This window comes from Chlorocebus sabaeus, chromosome 1 (assembly GCF_047675955.1).
Source record: "Chlorocebus sabaeus isolate Y175 chromosome 1, mChlSab1.0.hap1, whole genome shotgun sequence".
Taxonomy (NCBI): domain Eukaryota; kingdom Metazoa; phylum Chordata; class Mammalia; order Primates; family Cercopithecidae; genus Chlorocebus; species Chlorocebus sabaeus.
In genome coordinates, this window is record NC_132904.1 from 31,512,827 (window position 1) to 31,533,627 (window position 20,801).

At 37.3% G+C, this 20,801-nt stretch overlaps 1 protein-coding gene across 4 annotated transcripts in view; it reads right to left on the bottom strand.

The window, feature by feature from the left end:
* Positions 1-529: 529 nt before the first annotated feature.
* Positions 530-20,801, bottom strand: part of HIPK3 (homeodomain interacting protein kinase 3) — a 94,024-nt gene continuing 73,752 nt past the window's right edge. For 2 of the 4 annotated variants that reach the window (XM_037999529.2, XM_037999530.2), the window contains exons 5-17: positions 19,552-19,638; positions 18,861-19,045; positions 17,276-17,435; positions 16,087-16,210; positions 10,414-10,535; positions 10,082-10,206; positions 9,822-9,983; positions 9,607-9,669; positions 9,017-9,313; positions 8,549-8,689; positions 6,017-6,252; positions 5,282-5,409; positions 530-4,456 (exon numbers count right to left, since the gene is read on the bottom strand). In XM_037999529.2, coding sequence (XP_037855457.1) covers positions 3,980-4,456; positions 5,282-5,409; positions 6,017-6,252; positions 8,549-8,689; positions 9,017-9,313; positions 9,607-9,669; positions 9,822-9,983; positions 10,082-10,206; positions 10,414-10,535; positions 16,087-16,210; positions 17,276-17,435; positions 18,861-19,045; positions 19,552-19,638 — 2,307 coding nt within the window. In that variant the 3' untranslated portion in view covers positions 530-3,979. The remainder of the gene's footprint in view (positions 4,457-5,281; positions 5,410-6,016; positions 6,253-8,548; positions 8,690-9,016; positions 9,314-9,606; positions 9,670-9,821; positions 9,984-10,081; positions 10,207-10,413; positions 10,536-16,086; positions 16,211-17,275; positions 17,436-18,860; positions 19,046-19,551; positions 19,639-20,801) is intronic. The other 2 variants (XM_037999532.2, XM_037999533.2) reach the window with 1 other exon arrangement.

Sequence of the window (20,801 nt, forward strand, 5' to 3'; positions counted from 1 at the left end):
TTCCTTGAAAGTTAGATCCTTGAATTATGAGGTGTTGGTATTTGAGGACATAAGTTGGCCTATTACAATCATTCTTTTGAAGTCACGTTTTAAATATTAAAAATTCATGTGAATTCCCTATTCTTCATCCACACATATTGGGCAGAAATTATTTATCTCAAAAAATATTTGCGGAAACTTAATATTGAAGGAAAATGGGTCAGGGTCATCCTATGGTTGCAGGTACTCTGGGCACATTGCCTCAGACTTCGGTTTTAAAAGAACTGATATAAAGTAGATTAGTTATGGTTAGATATCCTGGTGTGTATCTCAGATTCCAACTCATGGGCAATGTGACTTTGTGCAAGTTCCCTAAACATTCTGCAGCTATGCCCTCATTTGTATGACAAAGATAATAATACCTATCTCACCAGGTGGCTTTGAGAGTTAAATAAGATGATGTCAGTTATTAATAGATACTCAATATTGTCAACCTCTCCCTTCCCTACCCTGTAAGGAGTATTGGGGTGGAAAAAAAGTCAACAAGCTGTTTGCTGCAATATATATATTTTAATTCAAAGTGAATCGACAGTAATACACCATAAATTCTTATTTTGACACTCACCAAAATAGTCACCTGGAAAACCCGCTTTTTGTGACAAAGTACAGAAGGCTTGGTCACATTTAAATCACTGAGAACTAGAGAGAAATACTATCGCAAACCGTAATAGACATTACATCCATAAAATTTTCCCAGTCCTTATTGTAATATTGCACAGTGCAATTGCTACATGGCAAACTAGTGTAGCATAGGAGTAAAAGCAAAAACAAATAAACCAAAGAAAGAAAGCCCCAAGTCTAAAATTGTTAAACAATTAACAGTTCAAACTTAGTAATCAAATCTGTATCATTGGATTCATTAAAACAAATCTTCCTACACCTTGCAGTGTATGATTTAACTTTTACTTAACACAGTCCAAGTTTAAAATTAGCAGATTTTTAAAACGAAAATGTTTTGCTGATACAGTAACATATTTAATTAAATACCCTGGAGGAAAAAAAAACAACTAAATATCAGGATATTTGATTAAAAAAACGCTTTGCAAATTAAAATAGTATGCAAAGATGCAACTTGGAAATCATGCAGTGTTTTATTTAAGAAAGCATTAAAACCGAAGAAAACTGGTCAAAATGGTTTTTAAAAGGTATAAATCCAGATTACTTTGTCAATATGCTAAATTAAGAATTTAGCAGAATTTTGAAATTTATTTTAAAATACATTAAAATGCCCATGATTGCAATTTAAAGAGCAGTGTAGTTAACTGGGATATACCTTTATCAAACTTTAATACTGTATTATGACAATGTTGAAGTTTACCATTTATGTCAATTTAACAAGACTCCTTTAAGTCTTGGAAATTAAAGACAAAGAATACAACATTTCAGGGTAGTAAACATGGCCCTAAACAAAAAGAAAACTCTCGGTTTTGTACCTGTTGTGATACAATCAATCCTTTGCACTTGGTGTTTCTGAAACAATGTGTTGCCGGCATTGATTCTTTCCTAAGAAGTGAGCAGATCCTAATCATCTGCTGGAACATATAAATAAAATCAGAAGGCTGTGGAGGGCAGCAAATTTACTTAAATAGTGACTCCATAAATGTGTCATCTGTAAATAATCTTTTAAATTAATCTTAGGCTACTTCTTTTTAAACATGTATTTTTATATATATATATATTTCTATTTGTATAAAATGCATAGAATTAATTACTAAAAACACTGAAACTTGTGGGGAAAATTAAGTCCTTCATTTTCAGTGTGACTAAAAATGTACTGCTGGTTTTTACTTTATGATCTAATACTGTAATTTTTAAAATCAATTTCAGGCACATTTATTTCATTGATGATTATTAAATAAAACACTGCTTGTGTCAATGGAGTAAAGAAAACTTATCCATTATTAGCTTATTGTGAATGCTGTACTAGAGCTGTACTAGTGGTATACAATTCATTTATCAAAGAAACGCTGTAAATCCAAAACATCTAGAGTTTTACACTCAAATGCTTTGTACTGTTTATTCCAGTAAATGCTGTAAGATTATATTCCAGATTTTTAAGGAAAAAAAGTTAAGTCAAGCCTGCAAGATACAGCTTTCTCAAGTGTCTACAATGCCAGTATGAAAATAAAAAATTAAGTTACATTGATACATCCAAGTTTTTTTAATATGCAGTGATGAGCACAAACATTAATAGAGATAAAATACTGATGCAAATAACACACCCCAAAATAACAAATGCAATTATTTTCCACCACTTACAATACAGTAGTTACAATGACACTCCAAACAGAAAAGCAAAGTAAAAAATCAAAACCCCAATTTCTATTCATGTAATTAGACTTATACAGAAATTAGAAGGCTAAATAACAACTAGTTAATCACCTAATTTCACAGCTATCTGAAGTGGCAATCGTTATATAGCAGCTTATCTATGATACATTCAAGATAAATGATACAATTTATTACTTGCCTGTAAGCTAAAACACAGCCTCAATTTAATACCTTTCCTTAAATTCCACCTCTAACACTACAATATACTTGAGGTCTATGCAAAAAGTAGCTACCTTTATATAGGAAATGGATGATTAAGTCTTTGGTGCTGTAAAAGCAACTTCATTTAAACAGACATAACCACTACCATCACCACCACCCAAAAAAGAAAAAAGTGGGGCGGGGGGAACTCAACACACTTCCTAGGAAGAAAAAAAGCATGTAATTTCTGTCCCTGACGGAATGTATTAAATAAGCAAACATCACCAACAAGCAAAACAAGTACTGCAATGTAAAAATACTTTAAAAAAAAAAACCCTCTCACATGCATAAATCAAAAATTGCACACAAAGAACTCACATCTTTTCAAGCTTCAATAGTAAAAGTTCTGCTACTATTTATTAAATACTGCATGGTTTGCCCAAGCTAAGATAAAACCACATCATGAATCAATGAGCATTTTGCATTTTATTATCTACCCAAAGTCATGCCTACTGTACCTCTAAACATTTTATTAAGTCCAATTATACAGCAAACACTCTCAAAATAAACTTAGATTGTATTGCAGTTTCACTTAATAGTATATAAAATGCTGTGCTGTGACAGTTATCAAATATCCATTAGATACTGAATCAATTTTTCTTAAGCACTACTGCTTGCTTTTCTTGAAGCTAGATCATTCTCAAAAATCAGACAGCAGAATTCAGCTATAGCAAACATGCTGCCCTCTTAATAAGGAAAAAAACAGCTACTACCTGAAATCATACCACACAAAACCAAAAATGAACATTACGCTATCAAAAGGAAACTAAAGAGTAGGTCTGAATTTTAAGTGCTGCAGTCCTCAACATTTATATATAGGTAATAACATTAACAACCTCAAATATTTAAGGCACTATGTGTGGGAACGGTTTACAATGCAGCTGAGATTATTAGAACAACATTTAAGAGCAAAGTCTAGGCAACATTTTGCCCATGCAAAAGACACATGCAAATGTAAAGAACAATAGCTCAATTTCTTAGGTAAGTGACCCAACATTTATACACTAAGACACGGATAATACAATTCACTTGTATGCTGTAATTCTGACATATGTGCATCTGTTGCTCTAAGTCTGTACACAGAATGGCTTCCCAAATGTGGACGTGTCTTGCACTAGTTAGAAGGCAATTTATAAAAAATAGCAGGAGCAAAACTGGACTTCTGCTCCCATAAGTCACCTGTCTATAGAGTTACTACATAAGAAGATAACATGACCAAAGACAAGTTATACCAAATGTGCAAAACACATCAAAAGTGAGTTTTTAAAGCTCAAAGTTGTTTAAATTGCACCCAAGTCTACATGATTCAAAAATAATTTTCTTGTGCCATGGCTAATATTTATTAAATACCATGTTTTTATTTTTAATCAAATGTTTGTATCATTGAGCTTCCCCAATATACTGTTTTTCACATATATGGATACTGGCTGAGTTTTGTTGGACTCAGTGGAAATCCAGTATATGCAGGTGATGCTGCAATGTAAGAATGTGGTGGGAAGATTGGTTTGTACTGAGTCTGATGAATGGTTGGGGATGGTAACAGACGGGGATTTAAGCCCACTGGGACTTGGTGAACTATGCCACTGGGATGGGAGATATTATAAGTTGGATGCTGTAACATAGGTCTTGAGGTACATGGAGAGGCTAAGAGGTGGGCCACTGGTGCAGCACTACTGAGGGTGGCTGATGATGGGTATGGAAGTAGAGTAGGCTGTCCTCCGAGGTGTGTATTTCCAGCCAGGTGGGCATGCACTGCTGTGTGATTGGGACTTCCATGAGAAAGAGTGAATGGATTACTGGTAACACTAGTAGGGATATAAGCTTGCTGTCTTCGATGCCCAAAGTTTCCATTCCACTCTTGATGCCCAGATCCAAAGTGCTGAACCTATCCATAAAGAAAAAAAAAAAAATGACTGAATAACATATTTTTAAAGATAAAAGGAAAGAAACAGAAATTACAATATACCCTTTGTGATTGATAACTCATAGTGTATTTCTCAGAACTAACTTATACTAAGAATAATAACTAGAGGACAGAAAAATACCAAATTCCATATATATTAGTATTAACATTTTAGTATTTATTACTACATATTATTATAATATAAACACCACTATTAATGCCGCTTGTACTACCTTTTACTACCCCCATCACTACTAACAGCTACCATTTGTAGAGCACTTATTATATGTAAAGCTAACATTTACATACACAATATTATTTACTTCTGAAACAACCCATGATATAATTACTATTCCCATTAACTGTGCTCCAAATCAAATTTGTTGAAGAGACCTGGCCAAGGTAATAAATATATAGTACATGGCAAAACCAAGATTTGAATCCCCGTCCAACTCCAGTATCTGTGACCTTTTCTTTACCCAACTGAAACACAACTGCCAAATATAGTGTTGAATAAAATGGAAAGTATTCAGGAAGGTTAATGATGTTCTGAGATAACAGACACACTCTGTTAATATTACCTAAGAGAACCTAAGGACTTAATCTTTCTGAAGAAGGCTACAAGTTCTATGGATAATTTGCTTAATTATCCTATTATTAAGCCAGTTACTCTTTAGCCCCTTGGGATAACGAGAAGGGAAAAATTCATTAAGACTACATACAGTTTCAGAAGCTTTCTCCTTCATGTGAAAAACAACTGCTAAATTTGAATCCCAAAGACTCCTACAAATCCACAAATGAACATACCTGACTAAAGTTCAAATGCTGCTGCTGGAATGCTGATGTCAATTTTTGCTGACGAGTACCCACTGCGGAAGGCTGGTTTAATCTTCCAGGGGCAGATCGTCCTTTTATTAATGGCTGGCATATAGAATCTGGCGACGAATAAAATATTGAAGAGTTTATGCTTTTTCCTTTTCAAATGAAAAATTAGCAAAATCTTTAGATATTTCATACAATAGTGATTTGAGAGCCTTAAAATTAAACAAAATGAAAGGAGAGGTCATGGTTTCCAAGCACTGGATAATATTAGAAGATGTCCTCGGCCGGGCGCGGTGGCTCAAGCCTGTAATCCCAGCACTTTGGGAGGCCGAGACGGGCGGATCACGAGGTCAGGAGATCGAGACCATCCTGGCTAACACGGTGAAACCCTGTCTCTACTAAAAAATACAAAAAACTAGCTGGGCGAGGTGGCGGGCACCTGTAGTCCCAGCTACACGGGAGGCTGAGGCAGGAGAATGGCGTAAACCCGGGAGGCGGAGCTTGCAGTGAGCTGAGATCCGGCCACTGCACTCCAGCCTGGGCGACAGAGCGAGACTCCATCTCAAAAAAAAAAAAAAAAAAAAAAGATGTCCTCTGTATAATATATAAGGCAGGATCAAGTCAAAATTCGAGATGACTTTTGGCAACTCCATTCTCAGATGTTCCTAAATTAAGACTGTATTTAAAGGACAACCGGAGAAATGGGAGGACTCAACTTACCTGTGTTTGCCATATGCTCATCGGCATTTAAGCCATTTTCTAGTGCCACTGGTGGCACCACAACAGAACAGACAGCTGGCTTGGTTTCTGTGTCGGCAGAGGATAACAGTTCTGTGTTTTCACGAGTGTCCTCCACAAAAGTGCTCTCTGCAAATGGACTATCATGCCCAGAAGAGTCGGATGTCGGAGAGCCATCCACCGTATCACAACCACTTTCTTGCTCTTCATCTGACATACTACAAAAAGAAAGCATTTTTATGAGTGATATTTTTTTCCAACATTAAATCTAATGTTAAGTAATATTCAGGCTCCAGTGAACTGACGAGAATGTTATTCAGTTATTTTATATATAATTACAGCTTTTTCATTGTCCAATAGCACTTTTTCAAAAAATTTCTAGACCCTTAAATTAATTATCTGTTCCAACTGCTAAACCTAATTCTGTTCCATTTCAGGAACATCATTTTGGCATTTTTTTTTCTTCTTTCCCTTCCCATTTGATCCTTAGTATCAGCTCATAAAATTCCTCTTTATGAATTCCAGATAATTTCATCAAGACATGACAAAAGAGGCACTGTTCTGGATAATTTAAATGAAATGTACAAGCATACATGCATGTGACTTGGACATTTCAAATTAAATTCTAACATCAGGATATGTGCCTCTTCTGGTAATTTAGGTCCTTGCACCTAACCAGTTATCTGAAAGGTATCCCCACACCTCTGAAGGCCTAGACAGAGCCCCATATTTCTCATCTCTTCCTGACACTCTTGGGCCCTGACAATCTCTCTCTCCTTGGGATTTCTACAGTATTTATTGTCTGTTTCAACCACCCATTCCATACTTAGTTACGAATTTGAAGCATCTCTTTTTATACATATTTTTATTTATATATCTTATATGTATATTTGTTTATACATACTTTACATGTGTATGTATAGTTATGTGCATTATCAATTTTCAAACCACATTATAAGCAACTTTTAAGAAGACATATTAAAATTTCTTTATATTTTCCATAAAGCTTTGGCTATAAGTATGCAATATCATATTTCCTGACTAAGGAAAAGAAGAAGACATGTAAAATTAAAACTTAAAATTTTCCAAATGTTTGTTGCCACTAAAGTAAGATTTTATTTCTTTCTTTCCTTCTCCTCCTTCCTTCCTAAGAGACAGGGTCTCACTGTGTTGCCTAGGCTATAGTGTAGTAGTGTGATCATAGCTCACTGCAGCCTCAAATTACAGGGCTCAAATAATCCTCCCACCTCAACCTCCTGAGTAGCTAGCACTACAGGCAAGCGCCACCACATCCAGCTATTATTTTTTTTTTATTTTTGGTAAAGGTGGGGTCTATGTTGTCCAGGCTGGTCTGGAACTCTTGGCCTCAAGTGATCCTCCTGCCTTGGCCTCCCAAAGTGCTAGGATTACAAGTGTTGGCCACTGTGCCTTCTAGACTGTGGCTTATCTCTTAATATGTTAGTAAATCATTCTGCTTAGGACAAGCTTACTATTTTAGCCGGCCAAAGGACGGGTAAGCCAGGTTAATATGGATAAAACCATGCAAATCCATCACCAATGGGAGAAAAAAATCACAGTGGATGTTCTGTAGACAGTGGGCCAGTAAGTACTTCATTATGCAAAACATTCCTTTTTAATTTTGCTAAAGTATATGTTTTTCTTCCAAATTTAAATTACAATAGTAGTCTGTGGGGCTGAAATTAAGAATGTGGCTTTTTTACCCTTTCAAAAATAGATTTGGCCAGATGTGGTGGCTCACGCCTGTAATCCTAGCACTTTGGGAGGCTGAGGCAGGCGGATGACCTGAGGTAAGGAGTTCAAGACCAACCTGGCCTGGTGAAACCCCATCTCTACTAAAAATACAAAAAATTAGCTGGGTGTGGTGGCGGGTGCCTGTAATCCCAGCTACATGGGAGGCTGAGGCAGGAGAATCACTTGAACCTGGGGAGGTGGAGGCTGCAGTGAGCCGAGATCATGCCATTGCACTCCAGCCTGGGTGACAGAGCCACACTTCATCTCCTCCCACCCACCCCCCTGGCAAAAAAAGATTATTTAGTTGGGTATGGTGGCTCACGCCTGTAATCCCAGCACTTTGGGAGGCCAAGGTGGGAGCACTGGTTGAGCCCAGGAGTTCAAGACCAGCCTGGGCAACAGGGCAAGATCCCATCTCTACAAAAAAAACTTAAAGATTAGCTGGGCATCGCTGTGCGCACCTGTGGTCCCAGCTACTCAAGAGGCTAAGGCGAGAGGATTCCTTGAGCCTGGGAGGCAGAGGTTGCTGTGAGCCGAGATCATGCTACTGCACTCCAGCCTGGGCAACAGAGCAAGACCCTGTCTCAAAAACAAACAAACAAACAAATCTGTGTTTAGAAAAACTGATCTAGTTCAAAAATTGTGTTCAAGATAGAAGTCACTGTGGTAAATCGGCAGGTACTTATTAATTTAACAGAAAGAAATCGTAGGCTTTTTAGTAGACTTACTATTTATTATACACTACTATTGAGATTATTTTACCTATTCGGTCTCTTGCAGAGGGATGGGCTGGACTGCCCTGAGGAGCTGGTACTCAGAGTACTATCAGGACTACTTAATGAACACATCCGATCAATATTCAAAGTGCTCTGGCAAGCTTCACAATCTAGACTACCTTTACATCTAGTGGAAGAGAAAAGGGGAAAACATGAGTCAAATATGAGAAGATACTCTCCAAACAGTCAAAATTTGTATTCTTTAATTAAGGATATGAAACTGTTAAGAATGACCTACATGGACAAAAAGTAAAGCTTACAAATACAGGGAAAATGCTATCATAATGGTGCTAAATACTATTTAGAAAGTTCCCTGTCTAGAACTAGGTTATCTAATTTAAAGGTTTTACTCCAAAGGACATTGACAAACAAGGAATAAGTCACAGAAAGTTGTTTTTCGACACACCAAAGGATGCCACCTATATCCTTTGAGGATGCAGCATTTGGCACTTACTCTCTGAGTGAATGTCTCTGCGAAGTCTCTTCCTCATCAGTGTCACTGCTAATAGTGATGACACTCACTGCAGGACTCGGGGAGTCAGCAATAATGATGGTTTGTCGCTGTTTGTCTGAAACTGATGAATCAGAGTCCTGTCTGACAGATGTTTCACAGCAATTTCTTGCCTCTCCTTCTGAGTTCTGATTGTCCTGTGTTTCTATGCAACTTACTTCCTCGACATCTTTCCCATTAATTATCTTTGGAGAAATAAATGCTGAATGTGGGATATTGGTATTCTGTAATGAATTACTCCTGCAACCAAAGGAATAATTTATAATTTCTATAATCAAAATATGTATAATCAGTTGTCTAAGGTATCTTGTTAAACCAAAAAATGCGAACCTTCACTTGTTCGAGTTCATGAATATAACACACCAACAGATCTTGAGTTCTTGTGAAATATAAAATAGCTCTAGAAATATCCATGTAGATTGCATTTACATACATTTAAACAGTCACTTTTTGGTAAATGTGCTATCTGAATGTCCACAATTGCTACATTACAGGTAGATAATAAATCAAAAGGGCAATAAAGACAATCTTACCAACTGAAAGCATTTATTTCCTCTCTTCCTGGCTCCCATTCCATTAGTTTTACCAAAATACCTCTGAGAAATCGAGAAGGGAGCTGGCTTAGTGTTTGTAATAAAGGTATAAAAGAGGTCATTTTGAATACAACAGAGTGACCCTTTAGTGTACATGCAAAATTCATTTTAAAGATTCTCAAAATGCAGAGGAAAGTTAAAGCACCAATACCAACCTGTTCTGGCACTGTTTATTTTTCTTGGTAGTGGCAGGTTGAGGCCAGACAACATGTGCAATCCCCACACTAACTGGCTGAGGGGCAGATAAAGTTATCTGATTGGTCATAAGAGGCTGCGGCATCACTGAGTTATAATGATTGCTGCATGAAATCATCTTCCTAGGGAGAAGTTCAGAACAATGTTTTTAATCAAGAGCTTTCTTTAATCAAGATCTAGTCTGCAAACTATTCATAAAGTACTTTTGTTTTCAGCTTACCCCCAGTCTCCAAGCCTGTGTGAACCAGCCACACTCTCAGAAGTTAGTGTAGTAGTAGCAGGAGCCAGGGGTGTCACCTGTTGCCAGGCAGGCACCAGCATCTGCTGTGTTCTACCAGACCACGTCTGCTTGCAGCAAAGGAAAACAATAGAAAATAACAAGTTATAAGTAACTTTACCATATCCTAAACTCAAAACTATCTAAATAACAGCTAACACTTATAAACATTAAAGTCCATAACCTACAAAATGGATTAAATCCCTATCCAGGTCATTTTCATTATTTCCCAACAGCACAAGCTGATATATGGCAAGGAATGAATTATTACCAACCTGAGAAAGAACTCCTGGTCGGATCTGTAGTGGCTGCACAGCTGGGGCCTGAGTTACAAGTGGAACTGTATTATCTACCCTTATTGAATAACTAGTAGGTTTACCATGTGTTGCAGGAATACCTGTGAAACAGAATAGTTATCAAATAAAAGAAAAAAATCTTCCTCTTATTTAACTTATACAATTATTTTAAATGTCAAGAATTGCTTAAATTCTGACAGATTTTTTTTTTTTTTTTTTTTTTTGAGACAGGGCCTTGCTCTGTTGCCCAGACTGGAGCACAGTGGCATGATCCATACTGTGGCCTCAATCTCCTGGACTCATGGATCCTCCCACCTCAACCTGAGTAGCTGGGACTACAGGCGTATACCACCATGCCCAGTTCATCTGTTTAATTTCTGGTAGAGATAGGGTCTATGTTGCCCAGGCTGGTCTTGCACTTCCGGGCTCAAGAGATCCTCCTACCTTGGCCTCTCAAATTTCTGGTATCACATGCATGAGCCGCCACACCCAGCCTTGATTGTGGGGTTATAATGCCATTCTCTGCATAAAATTTTCATAACACTAACTGAACAATCCATTAGGAAAATGATGTACTTCTTGTCTATCTTGTGATATACATCATTCCAAAAATTATTATAAAGCTCCCCTTTCTGTTTCAAAATGCATACTACAAAGTTGAACCATTTAATTTTCTTGAAACTTCTTATCTCCAAAGTTTGCTATTGAAGCTTTATTTTCCTTTTTAAATAGTTCAGTCACCATGATAAAGAACATGGAAAGAAGAATCTGGTTTAGTATGCTGACAACCTAGCAGGTAAAGGTTCTTCTTTTCATACAAACTTTTAGCTATGCTTAGTATCATCTTCTTTAAAACTGTGATAGAATCTTATGCTTTTGTCACCAAAACAGAAATACATCACAACTGCATAATTTAATGGACATAATGGTTCACATAATGGATGAAAATTCAGGGATGGCACACCCATTTCAGCCTCCAAAGGAAAGGCAAAACTAAGCTATTTACCTAATTTGATGATAAAACTAAGGTTTCCCCAATGTGGCTTAATTGACTAGTATTCTTAGCAGAGAGCTGCTGGAACTCCAGAACAAACATGCTACCATTTTGCTTGCCCACCAGGAAAATTAGAAAGCCGGATTACCAGACATGTTAATCCTGTTAATGTTACTATAATGTTAATATAGCTGTTTGATTCACTGCAAAGCACCTTGCAAATATTAAGTCTTACAATACTGAACTCTGAGACAGCAAAGTAGTATCACATTCCAACTTAAAGTTTTGACAAGATTTTAGGGGCATCCCCGAAGATCAGAAATTACATTAATGAAAATAATTTGACCACTTCCTAATTCCACTTTATTGTAGCAGTTACTTTCAACATGGGCTTGCAGATTATTTAAATGTAATGTAATCAATCTGGGGATAAATGTGATGTTGAGTCTTTCTCTTCAGGCATAAGAGAAAAACACTACAATTGTTTTCTTTCTCTATTGTAAAACAACCTCAAATTTTCTATTTCACAGATGTAAGTGTTAATCCTAAAGAGAATGTCCATTTTGGCCTGTTTATTTTCTTCACTGAGACTATTATCTTACTACCAGGTTATTCTACTCTCTGTGCTCCACCTAAAGAGCCAGGTATGAGTCAAGTTTAATAAAAATCTTCTTACTTCTGCTAAAAAGCCTGTCTTGATCATCCAATTCTCCAAGACATGGAATATCAGCACACCCAGGCAGTGTAGATATATTGCAATATATAGACAATCTCTTCAAGAAAAAAAAAAAATCTCTTCACTTTGACAAGGATGAACAGACAGAGCAAATTTCCAAATCTCAACAAAAATCTCATTGCCTGTAAATTCTCTCCACAAGCAATGCCTTAAGATGAGAAGAATTCTCCTATATACTCTCTCCACAGGAGATCTAATTTTTGATCAAATTCAATAGTGGGATAAGATCTCAATTTTTGTATAGTTATTAGGTTAGCTGAAACTTTATCTTTGATTATATTTGCTTTAATACTTGGAGAACAAGGCATAAAAAGCTTATGAATATTATTTTAGTTATAACAGAAAAGAATTTTGCTGGAATGTATTTTACTCTAATATTGTCATCTAGAGGGGATGAATACCTAACTTTTCAGGTCACTAAATAATTTTAAAAGCTTGTTTAATAAATAAAACATTCAGATATGTTAAATAAAAGCTTAGCTGATTTTTAAAAATAAGCTTACTTTTTAAAATAAGCACAGTCTTACGGATATAGTATTTATATGCCTACACTTACATATTATAATATCTAAAATATATTAAATGCATTACCTAAACATGATAGCGTCAAAGTAAAATTTTTAAGTCAAGGGGATAAAGTTTATTTTAAAATATAAACCACAATGGTACCATAATTACTATCTCCAATAGCTGCCCAATAATTATTTTAAAATGTTTCTTGTAAATGCAACAGCACATTCTGAAGGGAAGGGATAAATGAAGGGGAGGGGCAAGAAGTCCAATGCTGAAATTTTCTACATTACAATTTCTACATAACATCTACCCGTCCGATACTAAGACTGATTAGAGGGAGTGCTTTCATTTCTAAGGCAGACACTCTACTAAGATGAGAAACAACATATTTATAGAGCCTGCCTGGCCTGTTGCTGCAACTGCACCTGTTATATAAGCTAAAACATATTGTGCTTCTTCTCACTAGTAATTCTAATTCAAAAGTGCTGTTCATGACATTTAGTGGGTTAATGAGTCTGTGATAGTAATTCTTTTCTTTCAATTATCCCATATTATAAACCACTGATATAGTTGTTACTTTATGTACAAAAATGTTTCTAACTTTTCATCAATTATAAGCCATATAAAAAGACAAAAGATTTTTCTAACCTCATTCAAATGTTTTAAGAATGATGCTCAATGCTGTTGAGAAATGTGTCTCAGAAGTCTCTTAAGTTTTTGCCACAGAAGCTAGGCTCTGAAAAAAAAACCTACTATTCCAAATCTTCGTGAAATATACCACAGTATAAGTGGTGACCCTAAAACTGATTTTGGTACATGGAAGGGATTACTAGAACCAAAGAACCTATTTGTTAGTGTAGATTATAAATTTAAGTGAAAATGCATTTGTCAAGATAACGCAAGTGATAAGTGATTAAAAAACATATTTTTAAAAAGCACCAATCTTGCATGCTGAAGTATTTAGAAGTAGTGTCATAAAATCTACCATTTAATTTCAAATAGTACATGTATGTGCACTACGTAAGTAGGTAGGTAGACTGATGATGCAAATATGGTAAAATATTAATACCTGTTGAATCTAGGGTAGAAAACATATTATTCTTTCAATTTTTCTATATGTTTGAAATTCTTATAATAAACACTTGGGAGAAAAAACTGAAAAACACAACAGCATCACACTGTTAGCATCTATTATTGCTAACACTATAATGATGTGGGCATTTTTATTACCGGAAAGTAATAAAAGTGTCACTGTTACAGATACTCACAGACCACCACTGTGGCCACCGGGTCACAATTTCACCTTCAGAGTCAACAATGAAAATAAAGCTACCCTGATAGAACAACAGTAACTGAAGATCTGACCTGTTTTCACATCTCTTATTACCAGCAAATCAAGTCAACAAACATATTCTTGGTTCTTTATTTGGTACTGTGGGAAATATTAAAATAAAAAAAAGTTTTAGAGTTGCTTGAATGCTTAAAATTAAAAAATCAGAGGACGGGTGCAGTGGCTAATGACTGTAATCTCAGCACTATGAGAGGCTGAGGTGGGCAGATCACTTGAGGTTAGGAGTTCGAGACCAACCTGGCCAACATGGTGAAACCCTATACATACTAAAAATACAAAAATCAGCCAGGCGTGGTGGTGCATACCTGTAATCCCAGCTACTCAGGAGGCTGAGGCATGAGAATCACCTGAACTCAGGAGGTAGAGGTTGCAGTGAGCCAATATCGTGCTACTGCACTCCAGCTTGGGCAACAGAGCAAGACACTGTCTCAAAAAAAGACACACTTAAAAGAAAAAAAAAAAAAATCAAATAATCCTTCAGAATCAAAATATATTAGAGTTGGAAATGGCCAATATATTATCTATTCAGTCTATTTCCTTTTACTAAGGCTGAAATAAATAAACAGGCCAGTCTACAATGATACAGTAAAAAGGGGAAACAGAATTAGATTCCAGGTGTCCTGACTTAGCACCAACTGTTCTCATTTACTCTGGACAGTATCACCATTAAGTTGGACATGTTGGTTTAGGGCCCCATCTGTAATTGACCTCTTGCATTAACTAGATGTTAAAGCTTAGCAAGGACAAATCTCAGGAAAGGACTTAGGAAGTAGGGTTTTAGTCCAGTTATTCCAGTAGTGAGGTTTGATGCTATCATTCTCTAGGAACCATTAAGAGATTTCCTAGTTTAAGAATGCATAGCCAGTCAGGCACGGTGGCTCACGCCTGTTATCCCAACACTTGGGAGGCTGAGGCAGGTGGATCACCTGAGGTCAGGAGTTCAAGACCAGCCTGACCAACATGGAAAAACCCAGTCTCTACTAAAAATACAAAATTAGCCAGGCGTGGTGGCACATGCCTGTAAGCCCAGCTTTCCAGCTCCTCGGGAGGCTGAGGCAGAATTGCTTGAACCCGGGAGATGGAGGTTGCAGGCTGCAGGGAGGCAGAGGTTGCAGGTTACGGTGAGCAGAGATCGTGCCATTGCACTCCTGCCTGGGCAACAAGAGCGAAACTCCATCTCAAAAAAAAAAGAAAAAAGAAAAGAAAGAATGCCTCTTCAAAGGTATTCTGTCAACCATTCCACTTGAGGATTTAATTGGCTATTTTTATTTAATGAAGGGACATTAATTTAATTGAAATCAATCCATTATTTATTACCTAAGCTATCAATAAAGACTATAGTATTTTGGGACAAAACTCTTTTGACCAAAATTTTAAATAACTGAGCTCTCAGTCACTTTAATGTTTGGTATTGGTAGACAAATGTCTAAAACAGTGATACCCAGCATAGGCCAACTTGTAGCTTCCCAAGTTCAATCATTCCTATTAAGGTATTTTATCATTTTACACTCTACAGGAAATACAATTGTCATATGACCCATTTTGTTAGTGATGACTGTAATGGAGTTCCAGTCAAGAAATGAGTGTCACTGGTCTAAAGGCTTATTGAACAGCTTAAATTTTTTTTTTTTTTTTTTGAGACAGAGTCTCACTCTGTCACCCAGGCTGGAGCACAGTGGCACAATCTCGGCTCTCTGCAACCTTCACTTTCCAGCTTCAACCTCCACTTCCCAGCTTCAGCCTCCCGAGTAGCTGGGACCACAGGCGCACACCACCTTGCCCAGCTAATTTTTTGTATTTTTAGGAAAGCCGGGGTTTCACCATGTTGGCCAGGCTGGTCTCAAACTCCTGGCCTCAAGTAATCCACCCGCCTCAGCCTCCCAAAGTGCTGGGATTACAGGCGAGAGACACTGCACTTGGTGTGAACAGCTTAAATCAAATTCAAATGTAGCACTAAATGCAGCAAAAATTATACAATATATTTAATGAATAGATTCCTAAGCTAATTTTAAAATAATGCATGCCTAGATTCAAAGCAAAATTTAAATAAAAGAATACCTTGAATAGCTGGGGGACAGATAATCAATGTCTGCTGAAAAGCATCACCACAACCAAACTGAGCAGTTCCTGCCTGCAGAGGTATTCCATGGTGCACAACTGAATGAGCAGATGTGGTCAATGCCTGAAACAATCAGCACATTATACAGAGCACATTAGACAGAGCAGTCTTCTAAATGAAATACACAGGCTGTATAAATAGAATTCAAACACATTTCTTAAGATCATAATTCCACAATTAAAATGTGCCCAGACGCGGTGGCTCAAGCCTGTAATCCCAGCACTTTGGGAGGCCGAGACGGGTGGATCACGAGGTCAGGAGATCGAGACCATCCTGGCTAATACGGTGAAACCCCGTCTCTACTAAAAAATACAAAAAAAAGTAGCCGGGCGAGGTGGCGGGCGCCTGTAGTCCCAGCTACTCGGGAGGCTGAGGCAGGAGAATGGCGTAAATCCAGGAGGCGGAGCTTGCAGTGAGCTGAGATCCGGCCACTGCACTCCAGCCTGGGCGACAGAGCGAGACTCCGTCTCAAAAAAAAAAAAAAAAAAAAAAGTGCCCAGAGCCGGGCGCAGTGGTTCACGCCTGTAACCACAGCACTTTGGGAGGCTGAGGCAGGCAGACCATGAGGTCAGGAGATGGAGACCATCCTGGCTAACACAGTGAAACCCTGTCTCTACTAAAAATACAAAAAATTAGCCGGGCGCGGTGGCAGGTGCCTGTAGTCTCAGCTACTCGGGAGGCTGAGGCAGGAGAATGGCATGACCCCAGGAGGCGGAGCTTGTAGTGAGCTGGGATTGCGCCACTGCACTCCAGCCTGAGACACAGCGAGACTCTGTCTCAGGGAAAAAAAAAAAAAAAAAAAAGTACCCAGAAAATGAGAACAAAAACAAGCTGCCAAAATTAAAATTTAAAAACTGATTCTACTGACCTCTACTTTTGGTAGAGTTATGGCATAGAAGGGCAGATGGAAGATACTTAGAGAATGAAGAGAGGAATGGAAAAAAAATGAATTTGAGTAGATATGTTCCAATTGTTACACCTCGAAATTTTAAGAGATTTGGTAAAACAGATATAGTTAAGACCTCACTAGCACTGTACATTCTGACACCAAACTTCTGTATGTATCAAAAGTAAAATGAGCAATCATTTAAAAAAGACCCTAAGTTATTAATTACTACACATTCTTACCTGACTTCTTAATGTTCCAATTTTAGTAAAATTTGCAGTCAGTGTAGCAGTACTGCTTGAAGCAACTGGTCTTAAAAGTGAAGTTTTGCTGTGATTATTTGTGTCACATAAATTTAGGTGGGACTTACAAATATCCATAATATGAAAACAGGACTTTACACTGTAAAACAAAAGTGAAGGTATTATAGTATTATTCTAAATGCTTAGTTTTAAATTGAGGTACATTGACAAAATAAAAAAATGATTCCTAAAAGAAAAAAATCCTATGATTTGCACTTAATCTGCTTCTTTCCAGTAATATTTCTAACAGGAAATCTTACCAGAAAAGATTAAGTTTCAGAGCAAGTAAAAGTATACATTCTGCAGTATTTTTCTTAAAACAGTAAAACCATAAGCATTTTTGGTTAGTATGCAATAATTTTACGACCCCCTACGCGAAAAATTTTTTCCTAAATTTCTAGATCTCCACACCACTAAATTAACAGTACCAAAGAGTTGCTATCGTGTTACTTTCAAAGTGACTGTATATGAAAAACATTAGGACATTTTAAGTGTTTGAGGGGAAAAATCTAACTGGATTGTAGAAAAATGTAAATTTTAAGAACAATTCACAATGATAAACATTGGGTTCATTCCTATGCCTTCTTCATTTTGTCTTTTTAAATACTGAAGGAAGCTGTTTTAAGTCACTTAAATTTACTCCCTTCATCTCCCAAAATATGTCTGAGGCTCAAAGAATTTTGGCCGGGTGCAGTGGTTCACACCTGTAGTCCCAGCACTTTGGGAGGCCAAGGTGGGTAGATCACTTGAGCCCAGGAGTTCAAGACCAACCTGGGTGACATGGTGAAACCCTATCTCTACAAAAAATTAGCCAGGCACGGTGGCGCATGCCTGTAATCCCAGCTACTCATGAGGCTGAGGTGGTGAGAGGAGCACTTGAGCCTGTGAGGCAGAGGCTGTAGTGAGCAAAGATTGTGCCACTGCACTCCAGCCTGGGTAACTGACAGAGCAAGACCCTGTCTCCAAAACAAACAAACAAACAAAGAAAATACAAAGAATTTGTAATATTACAGGTCTTTGGAATGTTAGTATATATTCTTCCCTACCAACCAATAATCTACTGACCCATGAAAAACCTCCTTTCCTTCACAATGCAGGAGAAAAAGAGGAAAAAGGAAAGCAAAAGTTGTGGGAAAAAAAAAGTAAAATGGAAGTTGTAGGACTCAAAATATGATAGACTCTACGGTCTGGGAAAACTGAAATGTGACCTGAAAGAGAAAACTGTTAGCATTTCCTTTTATATACGCCTGGTTATTAAGATAAGAAAGTCATGTATAATAAAAACAAAACCACTCAGTCTTATTTTTAGTATCGCATTTTGGAGAAGGAACACTGGACTGCAATTCAGACTTCAGTTCTAGTTCCGGACAGTTACTGGTGTATATGAACATGGTCAAGTTAGCTTAGCCTCTTTTTACTCAGGTTACTTGTATTTAATGAAGAAAAGTAATTTCTCTGAAGCAGTGATTTTCTATAGACTTATTATGTTTTTAGAAACACTTTAAAAGATCTTAAAGTAACATACTGGTTGCTATGAGGGAAATCTAGAAGATGTTTCATATTAACAAAAGGATGGTTCAGGGTCTCAGCTGGAGTAATTCTTAAATCTGCATCAATCAGCAACATTTTCTTCAACAGACTAACAAATTCTCTTCTATCAGCTTTCTCAGCCAAAAGATCACTTCCTTCCAAATCCATCACTGTGTTCACCTAAGAAATCAAAATTTCAAGCCATCAAGTAAAAATAAGCCAGAGAGAGTAGTATAAATTCCACAGTCAAAAAAGAAAACAAAAATCACAACACAGGAGAGGAGAGGGAACTACGATTATCTTAAAACAAAGAAGAACAATTAATATTAAATCCTCAAAATGTGTTGAGGTACCAAATAGGATTCAAAGCATAAAAGAAGATTTTAAAAATTAAACAAATATCCATTTCTAGCAAAATATAGGGAAAAGAAATCTGTTGGCTAGGATTTTTCCTTTCAAAGCAAACTTTTTTTACTAAAGAACGAATAGGTAAATTAAAATTTTCATAATGACAAATGCAATTTAGTTCCTGAAAGGTTGAAAACAGAATCAGTTTCATTTGAAAAACGTAAAAACAGCATGGACTCTGTAGCCATTTAAAAACTGAGTAATATATTTTGGGCCCCTTGGCATTCAAGTCTTCCGTCTAAGCATACCAGATTAACAAATGTGGCTATGGTACTCACATGCGCTATGTCATCCAGACTGTTGAAAATGTATTTTCTGGCTTCTTTAGACTTCATTCCTGTCTCTGCCTCATGCTCTTCCAATGTCTTATTGCATATATCAAAGGGAAAAAAGAATACATTATTATCCACAATATGCAAATTTCTTTAATCCTGGCACATTTAGTCTAATATATTAAATATTCTAAGACAAATAGTAATTTCAAAAGAGAAACTATCAAAATGTATTTTTTAAAGTATACACCAAAAAAATGAGAAGTGCTTGGTTCAGGCCAAGAAAAAAATTACAAATGTAACAAACCCCATAAAGAAAATAACTAGGCCTGGCATGGTGGTTCACACCTGTAATCCCAGCACTTTGAGAGGCCAAGGTGGGTGGTTCACGAGGTCAAGAGATCGAGACCATCCTGGTCAACATGGTGAAACCCCGTCTCTACTAAAAATACAAAAATTAGCTGGGTGCAGTGGCATACACCTGTAGTCCCAGCTACTTGGGAGGCTGAGGCAGGAGAATCACTTGAACCTGTGAGGCGGAGGTTGCAGTGATCTGAGATCACGCCACTGCACTCCAGCCTGGCGACACAGGGAGATTCTGTCTCAAAAAAAAAAAAAAAATAACTGTTTATGAAGTTAACTATTGAGGATCTACTGATTCCCCCAAAAATCCTAGCACACTTGGGATATGTAGTAAGAGGTCAGATTCAGTCCCTGTCCTATAAAGTGTAATAATGTAGAAATGAGAAGATAAACATGCAACACAAATATAGTTATACACATAAATGTTTTTTAAAATTTAAGATGAATTAATAATTATGTTGTGGAATTAGAGAGTAAGTGAAGTTATTCTAAGAGGACTTTCTTAAAGAAGAAAGGGGGCTGGGCACAGTGGCTCACACCTGTAATCTCAGCACTTTGGGAGGCCAACACGGGCAGATCAAAAGGTCAGGAGTTCAAGACCAGCCTGGCCAACACGGTGAAACCCTGTCTCTACTAAAAATACAAAAATTAGCCGGGCATGGTGGCGGGCATCTGTAAACCCAGCTACTTGGGAGGCTGAGTTAGGAGAATTGCTTGAACCTGGGAGGCAGAGGTTGCAGTGAGCCAAGATCGCGCCACTGTGCTCCAGCCTGGGCAAGAGAGCAAGACTCCGTCTCAAAAAAAAAAAAAAAAAAGAGAGAGAGAGAGAGGACAGGGCCAGGCATGGTGGTTCACGCCTGTAATCCCAGTACTTTGGGAGGCGGAGGCGGGCG